At 38.6% G+C, this 20580-nt stretch overlaps 2 protein-coding genes across 2 annotated transcripts; both read left to right on the forward strand.

The window, feature by feature from the left end:
• The first annotated feature begins 4030 nt into the window (after window positions 1-4030).
• LOC146453636 (collagen alpha-5(VI) chain-like) lies at window positions 4031-15339 on the forward strand. The gene is made up of 7 exons (XM_085096405.1): window positions 4031-4094; window positions 5104-5519; window positions 7495-7657; window positions 8540-8967; window positions 11441-11588; window positions 14331-14516; window positions 15254-15339. Exons 1-7 carry the CDS (start codon window positions 4031-4033, stop codon window positions 15337-15339), a joined length of 1491 nt encoding a protein of 496 aa, XP_084952531.1.
• Window positions 15340-18096: 2757 nt separating this feature from the next.
• LOC146453637 (transmembrane protein 121B-like) lies at window positions 18097-19158 on the forward strand. The gene has a single exon (XM_085096406.1). It carries the CDS (start codon window positions 18097-18099, stop codon window positions 19156-19158), a length of 1062 nt encoding a protein of 353 aa, XP_084952532.1.
• The last annotated feature ends 1422 nt before the right edge of the window (window positions 19159-20580 follow it).

Below are 20580 nucleotides of genomic sequence, written 5' to 3' on the forward strand. Positions count from 1 at the left end.
TTATCCGCTCTTTAAACAACCGGGGCCTGAACAATAAACTTAACTCACTGAACTGTTTCAGTTGTTATTCAACTGCTATATTTCCTAATCAAACGACAAAATAGTTTAGTGAAATCTTTTAGGGCATCCCCGAGGTCAAAGCTTTCAGTTTTTGTACGATTAGAAGGAACTCAACAAACCATAGCAAAGAACCAAGTAATATTTTAATGGAGTCAAAGATTTTAGTATTACTTTTCAATATTCAAGAAAAGTTAATTCAATTTGACAGGTTGATTGTTCTGAATCACTTTGTCACAATGATTATTTTTGAATTTCAAAAGAAATAGCGATGTGTACTATAGAATGAAGTATACCATAGACCAATCAAAATCTTTTCTATAATTTGATTGGTTGATTTCTGTTATCTCCCTGTGGTTTACGGCCAATTAAAGAGGGCACAAAGACTTAAATAGTCGTTAACGAGAATCTGTGTGCATCAGGCGTCATTTTCTGCACGAGAGTGGATAGACGAACAGCGGTGGACCGCTTATAGTGTTCAGTGGAAAACTGTGAGTACATTAGTATATTTTTTCAGAAACTTTATAAAACTTAACACACAAAGTAATTTTTATTCTTCTGCGCAACCCTTGTTCTCCCGCAGTCACATTTTTTTTTTCTAGCACCAGTACGGCACAATTGATGCCTTTCAGTGGAGTAACATGAACAGTCACGATGGCTGAAACACCTTAGGCCAGTTGTATATTATCCAGTATTTTGCAAAGTGAGATTAATGTATTTTTGTTTGAATTTTTATTTTGGTCGCTCTTAAAACTGTACCTATCTCAAGAAAATTTTCCTTAACAAACCCAGACACAGTGAACCTGGACAATAACGCGGAACTTCAAGAAAATACAAACAATGCCATACAAAACGTGAAAAGGTTGTTATTGTTGTTGTCAATATTGCTGCTTCAGACTAAAGATTGGAATTAATGAAAAACTTTAAATTATGACTTGCCTTTTGGCAACAAAACGTGGCTTTTTGCTTTTGAGAAATATCCTATCTTTCTGCTGGAAACTTGCTAACAATTGGAATAAGTTTACATTTCACAGCGGTAACCCCAAAAGCGGGTTCAAAATAGATGACGTAATTTTTCTACTGAGCAAAGCCTGACTTTGTTTTCAGCTTAAAAAGAAAACCTAATTGCCACCTCCACAAAGCGACTTTGGACAATGCTATGTGGCATTGTTAAAAGCCGAAAACATTTAATCCTTTCAAAGTTTATATTGCTGTTCGAAATTAATGACGCTGACTTAACTAGTCCGTGCTCTTTAAAAATGCCGGTTGAATAGTTTGTGTATGTTAATTGTTTTATAGCTTTCTGAGTTATAAACAGGCGATACCTTTAATAGCCTATACTCCGCGATATTATTCACCAATGATAACTAACAGCTGAAGCACTAAGAGCGAAATATGTTTGTACTAGTTATACAAAAATGCTATAGCATGCTCCTCGACAACAAAATACTTTTTGTTAGTTACCCCGCAAAAATCACAGTAATCGTTCTCGACAAGACTTGGTCGTGGAAAAGATGTGGGACAAACCGCAACGGCCTGTGAAGCAAATCGTTTTAACATGCATTGCCTCCGAACATCGTGCTTTTAATGAATTTCTTTCTGCTGTATAAAAATATGAAAGACGAAACAATACCCTGAATTTGCTAACACATACCAAAAACCTATTTTTATAGAAAAAGCTCATATGAATGGTTCAACAATTGTTCGAATTCTTTTGACTAACACAACAATAGGGCAGTTATCCAGGCACAACAATGGAAGGAATTCAATTTGTGAACTTGTTTAATCACTGAGCCTTAAAACAAAGTCTAGTCAGCGATCCAAAAGTTTTCCATTCTACATTTGCATTGAGATTTTAAGAATTTGATTTTGTCTCTTTTTGCGGCTGCGCATACGTTCTGTGTATCTCGGAATGGGCCAAGACACTCAGCTTTCTTAAGGATATTGAAGCTGGGTTTGTCACCAGGTGGGTACGTTAAAAATTATTTGGAAATACAAATAAAGTTACACTGGTGGATTAAGAGCGTTCTGAAATTATTTACAATAAAAATGTCCCCGACGTTTCGGTCGCGATCACGGACCTTCTTCAGGGGAAGTGAAAGAAAAATTATGCAGAAGCACAGTTATAAACAAGACGCTGATTAATTTCAGGATATGTGTCATTTTTTTCTTGTTAGCGAGAGTCAGATGTAAATACTCCTTGGGGAGTAACGCCCCGTCGGCTCGATTGAGTGGGTCTTTGGCGCAATTAATCTCCCAGGCTGCGAGAATCTTTCTTTGGTACCAATTATTGCTAGTCCTGAGAATTGTGGCCTCATCCCACGCGATGTCGTGATTTGTTTTTATCACGTGGTCTGCAAGTGCTGATTTTTCGCCTTGTCGCCGTGCGACAGCCTTTTGGTGTTCGCTTTTTCTTGCGTATGAATTTTCTCTGCGTTTCGCCAACGTAACTCTTGCTGCAATTAGCACATGGAATGTCGTAAACGGGATCACGAGTATCTTCTTTATCCATTTGGTCTTCCGGTTTTGGAAACATCTTGCTAATTGTCTGATAGGGTTTAAATGCCACTTTGATGCCATGGTTTTCCAGAACTCTCTTAATTGGCTCAGAGGTTCCGCTAACGTATGGAATTGTGCTATACCCCCGTACACATTCTGCAAGGGGGGTTGTATCTTTCAACGATGGTTTAAAATTGCTGGCATCCAGAATGAAGCGCTTGGGGTATCCATTGGACTGCAGTGTCGATAATACTCGTTGTTTTTCCTTAATTTGGTCGGATTTTGTTGTGGGAATTTTTGCGGCGCGATCCATCAAAGATTTAACCAGAGCTCGCTTGTGCGTACTGGGATGGTGCGATGAAAAAGACAAATAGCGGTCAGTATGGGTGGGTTTCCGGTTAAGGATGTTGCCTAGTTAATGAGATGTTGCCTAGCAATGAGAAAAATTTTTGCATGGTTTGCCGACTATTCGGGAATCTTAGTTGACATAATTAAGCTTCAATTCTGGAAAAATTTACACATGTTGTTATGTATTTTATAGCTTTTTGTAATAATTGTTGCTTAATTATCTCTGCAGAAGAAAAATGCATGTCTACCCCCAGTCCAATAGCCCTTACAAAGATCTGCTTTTCTCGCGTAGTCCTAAACAGCACAAAAATACTTCTGTATTAGGAAGCACCATCCTTAAGGATAATGAGGGGTCGACCATATTGATACGTGATATTCGATATATAATCGATACTGTGGTTTGAAAAATATCGATACTCATGTTGGAACATAGATAGTTCGTCTGAAATTGGTTACCATGGTAACATCAAAGTTAATATACACTAGACGACCAAATGTTTTCCATTGACATTGACATTTATTTGCCTTTTTTTCCAATATATTTACAATTTATCTATAGTTTAATGTATGGCGAGGTGACCTCTAGAAACCACCAGGCTTATAGTTGAGGCCACCTCGTACGTAACAATATGCTCACGTAGATAGTGCTACAAGTGTGCGGCTTTGCAAATTCAGTAATTATTTTACTAAAAACTCTAGCAGTTTTTCTTCTAGTTGGGAAAATTTGACAGAGAAGTGATAGTAACAAGAAGGGAATTCCAGATCTTTGGACCTTGGTAAAACACTGTGGATTTTTTTTAGATTAGTTCGGCAATGATGCACGCGATAATTGTTGGCTGTTCTGGTGCTATAGCCATGAATTTGACTGTTTGTAAAAAACAAGTTGAAATAGATAATTTTCTGAAAGTCTTGAAGTATCATAGCGTTTTCTCAAATATTTAAAAAAGTTATTCAGGTTCAAAATCACCACTGGAAAATCCTACCCGCCCCCCCCTCCTCCCACACCTCCCCCTGGACTTACATAGGATTGACATAGAGAGAAGCCTAACTAGAACTTTTACATACTAAACGATAATTTTGTCTCCCCATCATGGGCAATGATTGATCATACTTACAGCCAGTCAAGATGTTTGTCCTGTGGATGATTGCGTTTTTGGTGGTTCATAATATCTCACTTACAGCTGCCACAGGTAAGAAAACTATATTAAATATGAAAACGCAGGAGGTGCTAAAAATAAGAATGTGAGAAAAGGTATCAGATGTCACGCAGTTTTAAAGATGTCACTATTTTAAATGGCAAATAGCATTTCATGTGCCCTTCTCAAACTCGCTAACTGAATTAATCAAAAGAAGACAAAAGATATCAGTACCTCTTAACCCTTGACTCTTAATTATCATAAAACTTGGTGAGCTCTAGGTTTGAATTTGTCCAAGAATTATTGATGGTTTGAGAAGCTATATAAAACACTCGAAAGAGTCTTTCATCCGATTTTCAAACGCCTCGAAGTTGGTTTTAAACATCCTTTCCTTGAAAAAAACAAAGATTATGAAGTGCGTTCGATGACCTCGATCCCAGGCTCTCTCTCCTTTGAAAAGAGAAGCAGAGACCGATACAATGTAGAATTACGTTTAAGAGTCTCCGTATATCTTATCATTTGTATTTGTTAAGCCGATCAGATCAACAATTGATCCAACGTATGCCAGCAGGATTATCGTAAACGGTTGTTGCTTAGACATCACTCCTCTCTTTCCTTTGCCAACTTGGTGATGATGTCATCCCCCCCTGCAAAATCTGAGGGGGGTGCCAGATACGCGTCCCAAGATCCATTCATTCATTCGTTGATCGTCCAATACAAGTCTCGACTCCAAACACAATTAGGGGTGCTTACCATTTACATGGAAAACTCAGAAATTCCAGTTAGAAAATCAAATGGTACGCAACATTCCATTCGAAGTACTTCTGAAATTACGGGCTTCTGGTCAAAGTTACTCTTTTTGGGATTTACAGCTGATGTTCATACATTTTGCATGCTATCCATCTTCTGTTAAGACAAGCTAAATTATTTCGTATTTGTGCCCAAAGTTTCCATCCGAGTGGTTTGTGTAAATGGTAAGCACCCTAGGGGTACGTTCTCTCTATGTCGAATGCAATTTTCAAAGCCTGTTTGTTTTTAATCTTTTTCTTTTGTTTTGGTTTAGCTTCCTCCAAGTGTAAACTTGATCTAGGCCTGGTAGTGGACACCACCAAAAGTATTGGCTGGCAAAACAGCCATTTTCTGAAGAATTCCCTTAAGCGACTCATTCAAATTGTCGGTGTCTCACAAAATGGATCTCATGTCTCGTTTGAGACGTTTGCTGCGGATAGCGTGCTGCACAACAAGTTTAATGACGCTCATTTCTATAGCAGCAAAGCCATGGAGGCTTTGGTTGATGAAGGCATTAACAGGCTTACCAAACCAACCCGTCTTGACTACGGAATATTTAAAGCAAACGACGAAATGTTTATTCCTGAGAGTGGAGTCCGGGCTGGCGTAAGGAGTGTTATGGTACTCTTCACTGATGGAAAGACACACCCCAATACCATGGATTATGAGGGGGCGGTTCAATCTTTAAGGGTGAGGCACGGATCAATGCATATCATAACTAGGAAGGGGTTTAGAGCTATCTTAAATTTTACGAAATTTTAAAAGTTCTCTAGTAAACATGGGGGCCGGACCGAGTTAGTTTTTGAGTTAGAACCACTTTAATCTAGACTTAAAGGGGAAGTATCGCGGAGATTTGACCTCTTTTGTTAAAAACGATGAAATTGGCCCTTCAATTAGCTACAAAATAATTCTAGAACAACGAAAGGAAAGAAATCAGCTCAATTATAGAAAGGAACAACTGATAATCTGTTCTAGGGCATTTTGGAAAAAACGCGAGAACTTAAAAAACGTTAGCCTAACATTCATACCCATTCCGAACTACTCTGTCTCTGGCCAGAGGCACTAATCAACAGTTTTTATTATTGCACTGTGGTGATAATTTTTGACAAAACTATACAAATTTTTTATTTTATTTTTTTTTTTTTGTTGACAGACAACCATTTTTGGTTTTTGAAATGGCATCAAATTTGCGTGAGACTTCCCCTTTAAGGGAGTTTCAACAGGTACTCTATATATTATGTGTAGAAACGGCCAAAACGTTTTCACCAATGATTAGGCATTAGTTGAATCAACTTATAAAGAGTAGTAGTATTGACCCGTCAAAGTACAAGTGCCGGAAAATGCTTGAAACCATTGCAAGCCATCTTAATTTAGTATACGCCGAACAAATTAAAAGAACGCGAAAGTTCAGGGTAACGTGTGGAATTGCAAGAATGGGGCATTTTGTTTCAGATTGAAGCTTTCGTTGGGGGCTGGATAAGATGTTAGATGTAGAGGAAAACCATTAAGCTTCAACCGATCAATTTGGGTTATTTTCCTGTCAACCAAGAGTGTTTGGATGGAAGTGTTTTACTACCATGGAAGCAAACGTAACGTTAGAGAAGGATAAGGTTGAAGTGAGAAAAAGTAAGAGTATCGTTGGAACATTTTAAGATCGAAAATAATTGCACGGTTAATTAAAACTATGAGGCTATTCTGTTACAAGTAGCTCTCGCAGGCTATGCTACAAGTCGTGAAATAAATTTAAATGTTCCTCAACTGAGCGGTCGATTAAGAAAAATATAGGACTAGAAAGAAGACTATCATGACTCTAAATAGGGTGTCTTGTTCACGAGATTCGCGAAAGAGCCTTTCTGCTGATATCTTATTATGAAGCGTTTAGTGATATTAAAGCATGTTTTCTACTGAGCACCAAATAATTCCGTGTTAGCTTTGGTTTTGCTTTAGTATATATCCTTGTGCCATTTCCTCAACCAATTTGGAAAAATCGTGACTTGTTTGCACGCCACGTTTCAGGCACACTTCAAGTTCTGATTGTTTGACTGTATTGATTACTTTTGTTGTGAGTTTTAGTTTTGCTTTACGACACTTTTTCGTTTGAAAACGCAGCGTTTTGGAAAAGCGTCGTTTTTAGTGTGGACAAGTGAAAAATGAAGACTTCCGAAAAAGGTGACGTCAATAGCGCGCACGATATCAGTTCCAGTCCAAATCCGAGTGTCTACACATGCGCAACGCCAGGTCCCAGTCGTTATCATCAGTTTTTTCTAGCGTTTCAGTGTGAACAAGTCAAAGCAATACGATAAAGCAGGTGTGAACGAAAATATTTTGCTATGTTTCGGCGAGATGAAAGTGAAGGCTTTTGAAAACGTTTTAAGAGTGTGCACAGGGCAAGAAACTTTCAATGTAATCCTACTGTAAGTGCGCACAAGATTAGGCCCCAGTTGTTCAAAGAGCGGAACTTTATCCACTTGATAAGTCGCTATCCAGCGGAGCAAATGTACTCCAACCAATGCATTTGGCAAGTTTTCCACACAATCCCATTCTTAAATTTGGTTTATTCTTCTACTCTATCCAGTGGATAAAATTATCCCCCCTTTGAACAACCGAGGCCAGATGATCAACTTGAGTGACTAAAGCTGTGCCTTGTACTTGCTCTTCATTTTAGAAAAAAGCAGTCCGTATAGTTATCGTTGCCATTGGAAAGTTCACGAGATACAGGAAGTACAGAGAAGTGCTGAGAGGAATCACTGGAGAAAATGAAATTATTTATGTGAAGGATTATCGAACTCTCGAGAGTGTTGTGGGCGACATCCAGGCCGTCATTTGTCGTAAGTACAAATTATTCCGATTCGCCACATCGTTAGAATCTGCAAAACGAAAACCTCAGCGCATGCCTGCTAGTTGCTAGCTACCTAGTTTACGGCAAGTGAGTTCTCTTGGAGCTGTGGGTTGCAGGAGTTTGCTCGCATGATACATTTAAGTATTGTGGAGGTCGTGTTTAAAGGGCATGCAACTCCCAGGTGAAAGAGTCAATGAAAAGTAGAAAAACCAAGGTGCTGCTTTAAGCCTAGTTTTCATGTCAGGAAAATCCGAGACGATCGGGGATTTCACAGTTTCCTTACCGTCCCAGATTTTTCCGAGATATAGGAAATTTGAGGTATTCATCCTTTGAACGCAACTAACGAATATTTAACAAATTATCAACAAAAAAAAAACTTTTAATGGTTTAAACTTTTTCACTGTTGTAAAATGTGGGTCTTGTCACTCGTTCCTTTTTTTTGGGCTGTGGCGGGTGAGCCCTCACCTTTGCTGGGATAATTTCTTGTATATTTGGGTTTCCCCAGCTTACTTCTGCTTAATTGTAATAATAGAAATGCTGCTTGGCAGTGCTCACTGAAGATGAGAAACGGTGGTTTGGGGTGCCAACATGGCGTGCAAAGATACGCGGATCAAAAGAGATCTTGTCGCTTTGAATTCATTCTCACAGTGAATCTATCGGCAAAAAGACGAGTACTCAATTAAAGAACTATCTTTCTTCTATTATCATTTTAAATAAGCAGATTTCTCTAAATGTTGTTGAGTTAGAGAATCAAACAGCAATTTTGCTTATTCTTATTCTGGAATGCGGTCAATCGCACTCAACCTAAATAAATTGTATACAATTAGATTACGTTTGCATTGAGAACTATTTCTGTATATTTTACATGCAGCGCCATCTCCCTGCGAAAACGTCAAAGCACTTGATGTGGCATTTCTGTTGGATCGCACCCGGAGTGTTGGCCCAGAAAACTACCGTCTCCTCAAAGGCTTTGTTCTCGAGATCGTCGATTCCTTGGATATTGGTCCTGACACAACGCATGCGGCATTCATCACCTTCGCAGGTTTTGCCAAAATCTTAAACTCGTTGAATGACAGTGCTTATCACTCCAACGAGGCCGTGCACAATCTTATACGGGACTCGTCGAACTATCTGGGAGGTAGGACCTACATCGACAGGGCTTTACATGAAGCTGATAAAAAAATATTTACGTTTGAGGCAGGATCCAGGCCCGATATACCCAAAGTTCTGATTCTTTTGACTGATGGGAGAACCAATCGAAATTCTACATCCTATGAAAACATAATTGCACGTTTTCAGGTAAGCATATTGGCCGTAAAGGGGAAGAGGGAAGAGAACATGATGTCGAGATCAAAACAGTCTAACTCAACTGTTGTCAAGTGAAGCTAAAGATCAGAGATTTGATACAAGATAAGAAAACAAAATACACGTTATGATTGAACACAAAAGAAAAAAAGCTGTTGACAGAATGGAACTAGAATCCAATGACTGTTTGGTTGTACGGCCGTTTTTAATTGCTTAATTTATTTTACACATGTAAATGAGCCGTTTGCAGATTGATAAAGGAACTTATCACATGTTTTTTTTCTATTACACAAGAAAATGAAAAAGAGAATCATGACCATGGATATTGCCTGAGTAAAGGCTAAGATATAGCTAGAAAATATTGCGCACTGTTTTACTAAACAGCTCGAGCTACTCAATGGAAAAACCAAAGTTAAAGGGGCAGTGTCTCCGATTTTTTGTGTTACATTGAATAGCCAAAAAAATTATTTGAATCGATGGAATCGTCAAAATAATGGTTCAGTTTTGTTAACAATAACCCTAATAATGCACAGAAATTAGTATTAATTATCTTTGGCTGAGCATGGCTAGGATGGAAATGAATTACAACTTGAAAAAATTGGCCAATTTTTTCAAGCTCCTTCTGTGTATTGTAGAGAAGTCGTCAAAAACTGCTTATAGTTTGTTCTTCCCCGGATAAATACCTTGATATTTCCTTCTCAGTGCTCTAACAGCAATTTCATGTTAGAAAAAAGGTTCTTTGTCGAATATTTGAGCCATTTTCACGAAAATGTAGCAAAGTGCCCCTTTCATCAAACGTGACATCAAATCCACAAATGCCTAATCAAGCGGTATTTGTCTTTCATTTTGCCGCAACACAACAAAGACACGCGAACGCCCCTGGAAATGACGACTGAAATGTGCTGACGCGGCGCCAAGTGTTCACAAAAATCTCGAGCTGCTATGACAACCACGAGACTAATGATAACATTTGTCATAACAACGACCGACAAGAGAAGCAAAACTTTCATATAGAAGACGAGCCAAAACTTCCTCGTGATAACAAAGATCGTTAACGGCTGACAATCGTAGTATTTCTTTATCAGTGAATTAGAGCAGTATTCTATTCAGCAGTAAAATATGTTGGCGTTTGCTTCGGTTTTGCTGTACTACGCTCTATGATTGGTGATCAAAGTTCGCGCGATTTTCTCAACCAATGGGAAGCCAAACCAAAACTAATCATGACTTGCTCGTACGCGTCTTCCCGCGCTTGACACCGGTTATATGTATTTCCCTCGAATTCTGATTGGTTCATTGTGCTATCGACGTTTGTTGTGATTGGTCAGAGTAATCATTTTGGCTTTCAGTTTTCAATCGAAAACCGCTCTATCTACCGACACAGATTGCAAGTTCAATGAATTGATCGTCAGCGGTAAGTTGAATGAATCGTCGCTTCCTTAACAAATAGATCTATCACCATTTTCAGATACAAAATCCCAACAAAGAACAATGACATCTTCGTAGCTATTTCGATTCCTGAGGAGTTTTCGGACACTCATATTCAAAACAAGTTATCAATGCTATCTTTGATCGATGGAATCTATTACCAAGTGCACTGTAATCTTAAAAGTCGCACTTAGCAACGAAAAGCTGATCTAGCAATTTCGTAAATAGTCTATTTCTTATTTTAACCATCCAATGTACTGCCAAAATTCTCGTTAGAAACATGTGGTGTCTCCGTGGAGGGGGTATCTATTCCCGTGCACATGGGAGGGAAGGAGGGATGGTTTCAATATCTCCCCTTGGTGCTTCATTTGTATTACGGTGTTACTGAAATATAACATGTTATAGAGTGTTTTCATTCACGTGACTACCGGCCATATTGATTTACTGAAACAAAAAAAATATTTGCCTACAAATAGAGTTCAATTCCCAGAGGTTTAGTTAGGGACACCAACATGGCCGCCATTTCATTGTTTTGGGACACCAACATGGCCGCCGTGACGTCATGTGAAAACACTCTATAAGTAAATAAATGTACTAGCTGTTGTTGGTTTTACGAAAATGCTAGTTTAACTTTTTTGCGTTTTTAAAGATATATTTTTCCTTTGAAAACGAAAGGAATTAGCTATCTAGTGTTACGACATTTTGAGATGACATTTTGTCGAAAAAAACTGAACCGAACAGATGTCAACCGAAATGAGCCGCTTGTCCGTGGAATAACCTTCATCTAATATCATGGGTGACAAATTACTCCTTAATGTTGGCGTGAAATTTCAGCGTTAATTTCAAGATGTTGGCGTTTGTTTTGGTTTTGCTGTACTACGCTCTATGATTGGTTATCAACGTTTGTGTCATTTCTCAACCAATGGGAAGCCTGAACCAAAACCAATCGTGACTTGCTCGTACGCGTTTTCCCGCGCTTGACACCGGTTACATATACTAACTGAACACAGGAATATTCTAATCTATTATGCTTCCTGCTTAGGATAAAAAGGTTCACATAGCTGCTGTTGGAATTGGAAAGGACGTTCAGCCAGATGAACTGAGAAAGATTGCTGGAAACAACATATACTTTGCACATACCTTCAATGATTTGCCGGACTTGTTCTCTGCAATACTGAATGAAACATGCAGTAAGTAACTGCTTTCCGTAGAGCATACTGCATGTATTTGTAAGAGGATGTAATAACACGTTACTTTCAAGACTTAACTATAATGTGTATTATTTTCAAGTTTCTTTCTGCAAGACCCTGGTACAGACAAGTCTGAATGAGTTCGGAATCCGGTGAACTGAGTTCGATGGGAGAAACCGAACCGAATCGATCGAAATAAGTTTCTGGTATAAGTTCGACCACCGTTTCTTTTTTTATCTCGCCTATGAGAATTTCAAAAATTACAGGCATACTGAAGTAAAAGGATGCCAACATTAAGACTTGAAAAAGTTTCAGTAATATGATATGCACTTTTAGGAGAATATACAATACAATACAATACAATACAATATTTATTTCGCCATCGATACACAACATTTACAGATGAGAAGAAAAAATGAAGAAAAATTGAAGAAAGAAAATAACTGGCGAGGAAACCTGAAAGAAATCATGAGGCTTATAACAAGTCAGGCTTCCTCACTTAAAATAACTAATCTTATATTAGAATTAAAATATGGACTTATGGTAAATTAACTTTGACCGCGCACACGTACATACACATACGCACACACATATTAAGTAAGTTAGTTAAGAATTACAGCCTTACAGAAGTTAATACCTAGAAAGAAGAAATTCTTTAAGCTTTCTTTTAAAAGAAGCGGAGGAGGGAGAACTAGTTATGTCAGAAGATAGCGAATTGTAAAAGTTTGGACCTTGAAAGTAAATTGAAAACTTCCTGGTGTTCGTTCTGCACAGTGGCAAGCGGAAGGACTGAGCATTCCTAGTATTATAATAATGGATTTGACTATTCAGTAGAAAAAAGTTATTGAATTTGGAAGGGAGTGTAGAGTTCTTGAATGAAAACATAAAAATACCTAATTGAAACGAATGGATATCATGAAATTTTAAGAGTTTAAGTTCCTTAAAGATAGGGCCAGTATGGGCAATGTGTGTGGAATTGCTTACTATTCTTAACGCACGTTAATTCTTTGAAGGTTTGACTTATAGGTACCAGCCCAAGCTAAATTGCAATAATATAAATATGGAAGGATAATAGAATTGTATAAAGTACGAAGGGAGTGAGTAGAGAGAAAAAACCTAGATTTATGAATAATACCTATAGATTTGGATAATTTATTTGCTGTTAAGGATATATGAGATTTCCAGGTCAAATTGTCATCTAGTAAACAAACTTGAAGTGCAACAAAATGCAACATGCAAGCTGCAAGAATAGTAGCCAGTCACCTCTCTCATTTACAACTCGAAAAGCATACTCTTTCTCGCCTTGTTTATTTTATTTTATTTTTTTAAAAAAACGTTGAATTGTTCGTTTGTTCTATTCCACGTCAAAATAACACTCTTGATAACGTTCTACTACGCACTTAATGCTAACAAGCGCATATGAAGCCATATTCCCGCCATCTAGTGGTCAAAACAAATTCTTCGCTCGCATGAAACACGCTGAGGGTGTGACGTCGACACAGCTTCCCAGTAAACTTTGCAATCAAGCGTTCCGCCGGCAATCGAACCAAGTTCCACTGTAACCGATTACAGAATTCAGTCGAACAAGGCAATCTATTAATTTAGTTCGATTGAAATTCCGTTCGATTACCTACACCGGGAAGACCCAGGATCGAATTCCGTGTTAGATTTGCAGCTTGCATGTTGCTTTTTGTTGCACTTCAAGTTTGCGGCACATCATAGGCTGTATACAGTAAATTCCATGTTCCGTGTTGTTGTTCGTTTTATTTTACGTGTTGTAAGTTTCATGTTGCGCGTTTAACGTTGTGTGTTGCATGGACAGAGCCGCATGAATAACATGAATAATGTATTCGTTACGTCACTTGCATGCGGCCAGGAACGCGTGCTCAAGCGTACGGGGCAAAAATGCTTTGAATCTGCCTGAGACGCGCGGGAAAACAAAGGTTGGGATTTGAATAAAAAAATTGTCGCGGTAGTTGAAAACGCAAGATTACTTTTTGCCTTTTCGAAGAGAAAATCTATTTTCCGAAAGATCTAGAAGATATAAAAATTCTCCAACACTTGCTTTCTTGAGGAAAAATGGAAAATGACCTCGAGGTGCTCACCTAGCCTTTCGTGACTCTCTGGACGTCATCATCATCATCATTACGCTGTATAAAGCTCAAGCCCGAGTTTCGTGCAAAGGGCTCATGCATGCGTAGACGTTATTCAGCTCGACCAGTTGCATGTTGCACGTTGCAAGTTGCTACTTGCATGTTGCACGTTGATCCCATGTACTCTGTCATACAGTCCTCGTCAAGGAAACCTGTAACAAGGCTTCCTGTATGTGGGTCACTTATAACATAGCGCTGCATGCAGAGGTAATTCTCTGATCCGTCATTTGTGCCATCAGTAATAGTGGCAAAACATTCATTTGTACTCTTCACATTCACATTGCTGCCGTAAATTACTGCCATTGATCACCCCTCATCAATTGCTCCCGTCTTGCCTCGTAGCTGACCTGTCAGAAGCTAGAGCAGCAAATCCGGAGCTCGGGGGTTTGAACCCTGCCAAGGTCGAAAATAGTTTTCTTTGCCTAAGTTGGTCTCTCATTTCCTCAATATTAGATAGGACTAACGCTTCTTGGGAAATTCCTGGGTTCACTTTAGCACTTTAACACCCATTGCAGAGGTAATTCTCGATCCATCATTTGTGTTATTATTAGTAGCGGAATAAAGTCGTTGGACCTTTGTTAAAATATAGGTGCTAATGGTGGCTTTACTCGCTGGGGTTCTTGGTCCGACTGCAGCGTCTCGTGTGGCGGTGATGGAGTACAAATGAGGATAAGGAACTGTACAAATCCCCCTCCCCAGGGGTATGGAAAAGATTGTCAAGGCGATCGAGAGGAGATCAAGCCGTGCAACGAAGGAGCTTGCCCGCGCGCTGATTGTGAGTAGGCATCATTGTCGTAGCTCGAATACGAAATTTAAAAAAAGTCATTTATTTACTTGTCAATGTATTTGGCACAGTGCACTTTATTAGGGATAGTCTCCAGATCGAGTTGGAACAGAGAAAAGTTGGTTTTTGAGGTGAGGGGAATCCGGAGAACCCGGTAGAATAAACCTCTCGAAGCAACTGCAGCAACAAACTCCACCCACATATGACGCCAAATCCGGGAATCGAATCCGGGTCGCATTGGTGGGCGAGGGATTACTGTCACCACGGCACCAGCCCTGCTTTCCAGAGAGAAATTTGCAATATAGAATATAAAAATTGAGTATGTTAAAAATTCTCCCAATAAGTACAATAAGAAATGTATCAAGAACAATAAAGAGAATATGTATGTTAATCCTGGGACTTAACTGAGACGTTAAAACATTTATTCCACTAACTCTCTTAGAATAATTGCTAATAATTGTATTTTTTAGTAAACTGGGTGTTGTTGTTTTTTGTTTGTGTATGCGTTGTAGTGAACGGTGCCAAGAAGTTATCACTACTGCGAAGAAACAAGTCAGGCGTAAAAACAATTATTCCATTGACGCTTGTTGGATAAGAGATGCATTATTACCGACAGCCAAAGAGGCGAGCATCATCTCAAATCCAACGCGCGCTCGTGGAATAATTGCTAATAATTGTATTTTTTAATAGAATGGTTTTGTTTTGGTTTGTTTGTGTGCGCGTTGTAGTAAACGGTGCCAAGGAGTTATCACTGCTGAGAAGAAACAAGTCAGGCGTCAAGTGGGGCTGGGAGAACACTGAGAAGAAAGAGTGATCAGCAAATGCTGTGGTGTGTCTTGGTATGTGAACGGAAGCAGATACAATAATGCTTCCCCCATAAGCAGTTCACCTCATTTAAAATCAGAAATTCATTCAGTCAATCAGCTAGTCAGTCATACAATCAATTAGTAAGATACAAAGCCATTCCAGAACATTTCCTTCTCATTTTCCAGTAATCAGTTTGTTTGTCAGCTAGTCTAAACTAACCCTCACCTGAACCCATTTGTTCGAAAGCCGATTAACGCTAATCCACAATTTAAAGTTAACCGAAGTTTTCATTTCGCTTGTTAAAAATGTCTTTAAGGCTAAAGCTAATGTTCAAGAAAATTCTGAGTCTTAGGGATAAATCTTTTTAAAGAATCTTTATTGATTAGTAATAAACTCGAATCAAAGTTCTCGTTAACTCAATATTAGCTTAATCAGGCTTTGAACAACTGGGCCCTGGCCAGTTTGTCACTTTGTCGGTCCATCAGTCAGTCAGTGGCTGTAAGTAAGTCGGACTTGAAGTTGATATCTTTAATAAAGATTACCGTGATTGATTGATTGATTGATTGATTGATTGATTGATTGATTGATTGATCGATTGATTGATTGATTGATTGATTGATTGATTGATTGATTGATTGATTGACTGATTGACTGATCAGTCAGTAGTATATCAATTACATCAGTCTTTCCGCCACTCAGTCTTTTAGATATTCAGTAGCCTGCCAGAAAGTCAGTTTGCTATTCAGTCAGAAAATTAGTCAGACACTCATTCAGTCGGTGTCTCACCTGTCAGTCATTTAGTCAGTCCGGAGTCAGGTAAGTCAGTTAATCAATTGTTCATTCAGTCAGTTATTTAGTCCTGAGTTTGTAGTTAGTCAACGAGTTTGTCAATTGTTCATTCATTCATTCATTCATTCATTCATTCATTCATTCATTCATTCATTCATTCATTCATTCATTCATTCATTCATTCATTCATTTATTCGTTCATTCGTTTATTCGTTCATTCGTTCGTTCGTTCGTTCGTCCGTCCGTCCGTACGCCCGTCCGTTCGTTCGTTCGTTCGTTCGTTTGTTCGTTCGTTCGTTCATTCATTCATTTTTTCATTCATTCAGTCAGTCATTCATTCATTCCGAGTCATCCACTCGATCTGTCTCCTGTCGGTCGTTCAGTCAGCCAGTCATTCATTCAGTTAGAGTCAGTCAGTCAGCAGCCAGTCATTCAGTCAATCCGCCATGTGGCCATCAGTAATCAGTACATTCAGACAGGAACTGTCTGAGACAGACTATATTGTGAGTCTGTCCACCAGTCAATTTGTCAATCAGTCAAACAGTCGTCACGTCAGTGGATAAATTTAGTTAGTTGGACATTCATTGAGACAGTACGTTAGTTACGGTGACTCAGTCAGAAGTCAGTTAGTTATTCAATCGATCAGCTAACGAGTCAGTCAATCGTAAAGTCAAGCCAATGGTCCAGTTGTGAATTCACCGTGCAAGACCGCTGGATAAAAAGACAAAAGACACATTTATACAGGGTTAGCCTCAACCTGAAGCAAAATGTTCACAAATTTTAGCGGGAAAGTGCTGAATCCTAAAATAAAACAATAGGCGGACAGAGCTGTGAAAAGTTCATCTTCCCACAGGTATTTTTGAATATTTTACTTCAGGCTGAGGCTAACCCTGTATCAATGCGTCTTTTGTCTTTTTATCCAGCGGTCTTGGTGAATTCAAAACTGGACTATTTGTCCTTTATTCATTCAGTCGCTGTCGCTCAGTTATTTGGTATAAAAACCAGGCAATTTTCGTAATCAGTACCTTTAAGAATCTGTAATTGATGAACTGTAAACGTCACTATTTTCATAAACATATTTTAACTCTTCCTCTTTTCTTTCTTGCTGAACAGCTGACTGAATTGGATTTGCACGCGACTCCTCCATAGTGTGATGCAGAGCTGCTGAGAAACACCGATCTTTTTTACATTTTAATTGTCCGCTCACTAATTTTTTTTTAACGTTCAAAGCGATACCATCCGCAGTTGTTTTAAAGGCTCAGCGAATTTGTTTCTGTTGTTTGTCATTGTTATAGTTTCACTGAACAAGATGATGTAAAATAAACCACAAATACTTTTTTCATTCTAGATACTGAACAGAGTGATATTAAACTGTTTTGATTTCGAACAGCCGTGAGGCTGTGTTTTAACCCCGGAATGTGCTCCTCGAATTGGGGCCTCGCACACTTCTATATCTTATGTAGACAGCCCGGGAGATTAGCCGTTCGCCTTTCATTCGGCCACTGACGTGCCTGGCTAGCCTCTATCAATAATAAACTAATTGGTCTAAAAAGTGACTTGTTCTGGAAGGGGGTTCAAAGCATTTCAGAGAACGCAATCGAAGAATGAGTTTGAAATTGTTATTTGTTATTTGCTGTGTGAGAGCTTCTTAAAATAAATAGCGGGCAGTTTTTTTACATACCAAATGAACATCATATTTTAAACCACAAATTAATGAGTTGTTTTGAAAAGATTTCCGTCCACCAAAATCGTTCGCCAAGACATAGGTTTATTATTGTCGGTTGTGTGAGATATAATTTGGCCTTAAGCTAATTATCTCCCAGGCAATATTCAAAGAAACGACAAAATCCTATCATGGTCTCAATTACTTCATCTTCATTTATTCACCTGGACGTCATGATAGATATCAGTCTTTCAAAACACTTTTAAAACAATGAATTGTGGAAACACCTTCATCAAACAAGCGTATGCAGACATGGCAAGGAAGACAGCAATTTTTCGCCGACTTTTTGCCCGCATTTTAGCGGTTGTTATCCTTATTTTACAAGGAGCGATTCTGAAGTATTATTTAATTATTGAAGGAAATTCTTCTTGGTGGTTTGCGTGGATCATAGCAGATGCTGTCGTGCTATCTGTGTGGGTTTATGCAATGTGGATGTCGCACAGAAAATCACAAAACATAAACGTAGTGGCAAAAGATGAAATCAAGTTTGCTTACATCGCGTGGATTGTGTACGCTGTACATTTAGTACCCCAAGTAGCTACTTTATTCAAACTAAAAGCCCCGTTTTTTGACGAAAAAAAGATTGTCTTTGGACCGAACATGTTAAAAATGAATTTATGCCTCACCCCGATGTTGTTTTTATTTCTGATATACGCGAATCACGACGCGAAATCGCACTCACGACGAAAATATTATTTGGAAAAGATGACAGCGGCGGTGACTCTTGATTTGTTTGACAGCGTGGAAATGCTGGAGTATCTCTTTGATAAAGAAAAGATCACGATCAAGTTGGAAAATGCTATTCTGGCATTTTCTTGTATGAATATATTTCTTCCAACCTTTGCCTTGTTTGAGCTGAAATTTAACAAGTTTCACGACAGCGGAGAAGTTTCGCCGATCTCGTTCAAACTTATTTACGTTTGCAGTTTCATGTTGTTTGTGAACGTTCCTTTCCTGGTTTTAAGGGTGATATTATGGCATGGATATCAATTAGATGTGTCGGTGCTTCTGGCGAAGAACGTTTTAGCAGTCATCTTGGGAATTATAGAGATCTTTGAGTTCTTTGGAGATGAAAGGCCCAGAAAATGTGAGATCTGTAAAAGGACTTTTGCTAAACACTTTTTTAAAGAACACCGCAAAACCTGCTCCCCTGAGAAGAAGTTGGAAATGATATCAGTTTGCGATCAGACAGGAAATGAAAACGAGAAAAAGAAAATCAATTTTTTCAAAGATGATGAAAAAAATAATTCGCTTGACGATATATCGCAAGGAAATGAAATTCTGCCAACATTCTCAAAAACGACATATGTTTGATTTTCTCTAAAGAGTATCTTGGCTTCATACCATTGAACTGCAACAAAGTGAAAATATGTAGAGTATTGGAGTTTTAAATGTACTTTAGGAACTTAAAATTTGGGATGCGTTTAACAACAAGTCCGTCCCGAGTCTTTGAGTAAAGAATCCTAAATTAATGGTAAGGCATGGACTTGAAGAGCAGAATAGTCCATCTATCTGTTTTTTTCCTGTAAGTGTTGAAAACATTTCGTGTGTAATTTACAGTGGAACCCCGCTTAAAGGTCGACACCTGTATTTTCACTTACATTAGCACTAAACCTCTGTTCATGGAGTCAAGATGGCGTCAATCTAAGGCGTTTAGCGGGATTTTTCAGCATTTACTGCTTTGTAAAAGGAAACTGCTCATCGATTATAACTTAGAAGGGGATAATTTGTTTTACATTGTTCAATTCATTACGCATTTGGTCCCGGATTTGGTAAGTACAACAAATACCGAGTAGGTGACGCAGGTTTTCGCCTAGGGCGCGGCTACGAAGATACCCAGTGAAAGTGCAGGAAAGAATGCCAGCGGCTCTTAAGAATGCTTACTTGATAAAATCTGTTCAGGCAAGTAAAGAAGCAAACAAGCTTTACTTGGATACCCAAAGTTCGGCGATAGCGAGTTTACCGAATATAGTTATTATAGAAATAGTCATCATCCGTAGCTCCAAGTGATAAACATCAGTATTTGAGTTTCCCGGGCTGGGCACATTGTAGTTTGAAAATCATATTCTACCGTCATAATCAATATCAATAAAGTCCGGCAAAAGCCATAAATCTTTTGGTTGAATATGTTTTATTATATAGAAGAAAAGATTCTCGCAGTTATCTACGCAACACTGAGACCATTGCTAAAAAGACCTGAAAAAAATTCAGGCTTGAACAGGATTTGAACCCATGACCTCTGCGATGCTGGTGCAGTTTTCTACATAATTTTTCGCAACAGTCTGGTTGTGCACATAACTACACGTGCATATATAGTCATATTCATTTATTCTTCATGGGTATATTATAAACTCAGGACATGACCAGCTCTCTGTTGGCTTGATAGCTCAGTTGGTAAAGCACTGCACCTGCATCGCAGAGGTCATGGGTTCGAATCTTGTTCAAGCCTGGATTTTTTTTTTTTTTTTTCAGGCTTTCTTTTCTCAACTGCTTAAGTTGCGATCTAACTGCGAGGATCTTTCTTCTATTTGATCTTTCATCCGAAGTTCAAAATATATGTTTCATATATTTCCATTAATTTATATCATCCTTCACGGGTAAATTACGAACTCACAATATGACCAGCTCCCATTTGGCTTGACAACTCAGTTGGTAGAGCACTACACTGCACCGGTTTATTTTGTGAAGTTTTCGGGGGAATCCAACCATGATATTTAACGATGCTGTAAAATGTCG

This window comes from Pavona decussata, unplaced genomic scaffold (assembly GCF_977016875.1).
Source record: "Pavona decussata unplaced genomic scaffold, jaPavDecu1.1 SCAFFOLD_327, whole genome shotgun sequence".
Taxonomy (NCBI): domain Eukaryota; kingdom Metazoa; phylum Cnidaria; class Anthozoa; order Scleractinia; family Agariciidae; genus Pavona; species Pavona decussata.

What these genes read in the sequence shown, in the direction of transcription:
- LOC146453636 (XM_085096405.1), top strand. Translation starts at nt 4,031, where the DNA reads ATGTTTGTCCTGTGGATGATTGCGTTTTTGGTGGTTCATAATATCTCA. An exon ending in CTCACTTACAGCTGCCACAG is followed by an intron (nt 4,095 to 5,103) that starts GTAAGAAAACTA and finishes GTTTTGGTTTAG; the next exon opens with CTTCCTCCAAGTGTAAACTT. An exon ending in CATCCAGGCCGTCATTTGTC is followed by an intron (nt 7,658 to 8,539) that starts GTAAGTACAAAT and finishes TTTTACATGCAG; the next exon opens with CGCCATCTCCCTGCGAAAAC.
- LOC146453637 (XM_085096406.1), top strand. Translation starts at nt 18,097, where the DNA reads ATGGCAAGGAAGACAGCAATTTTTCGCCGACTTTTTGCCCGCATTTTA.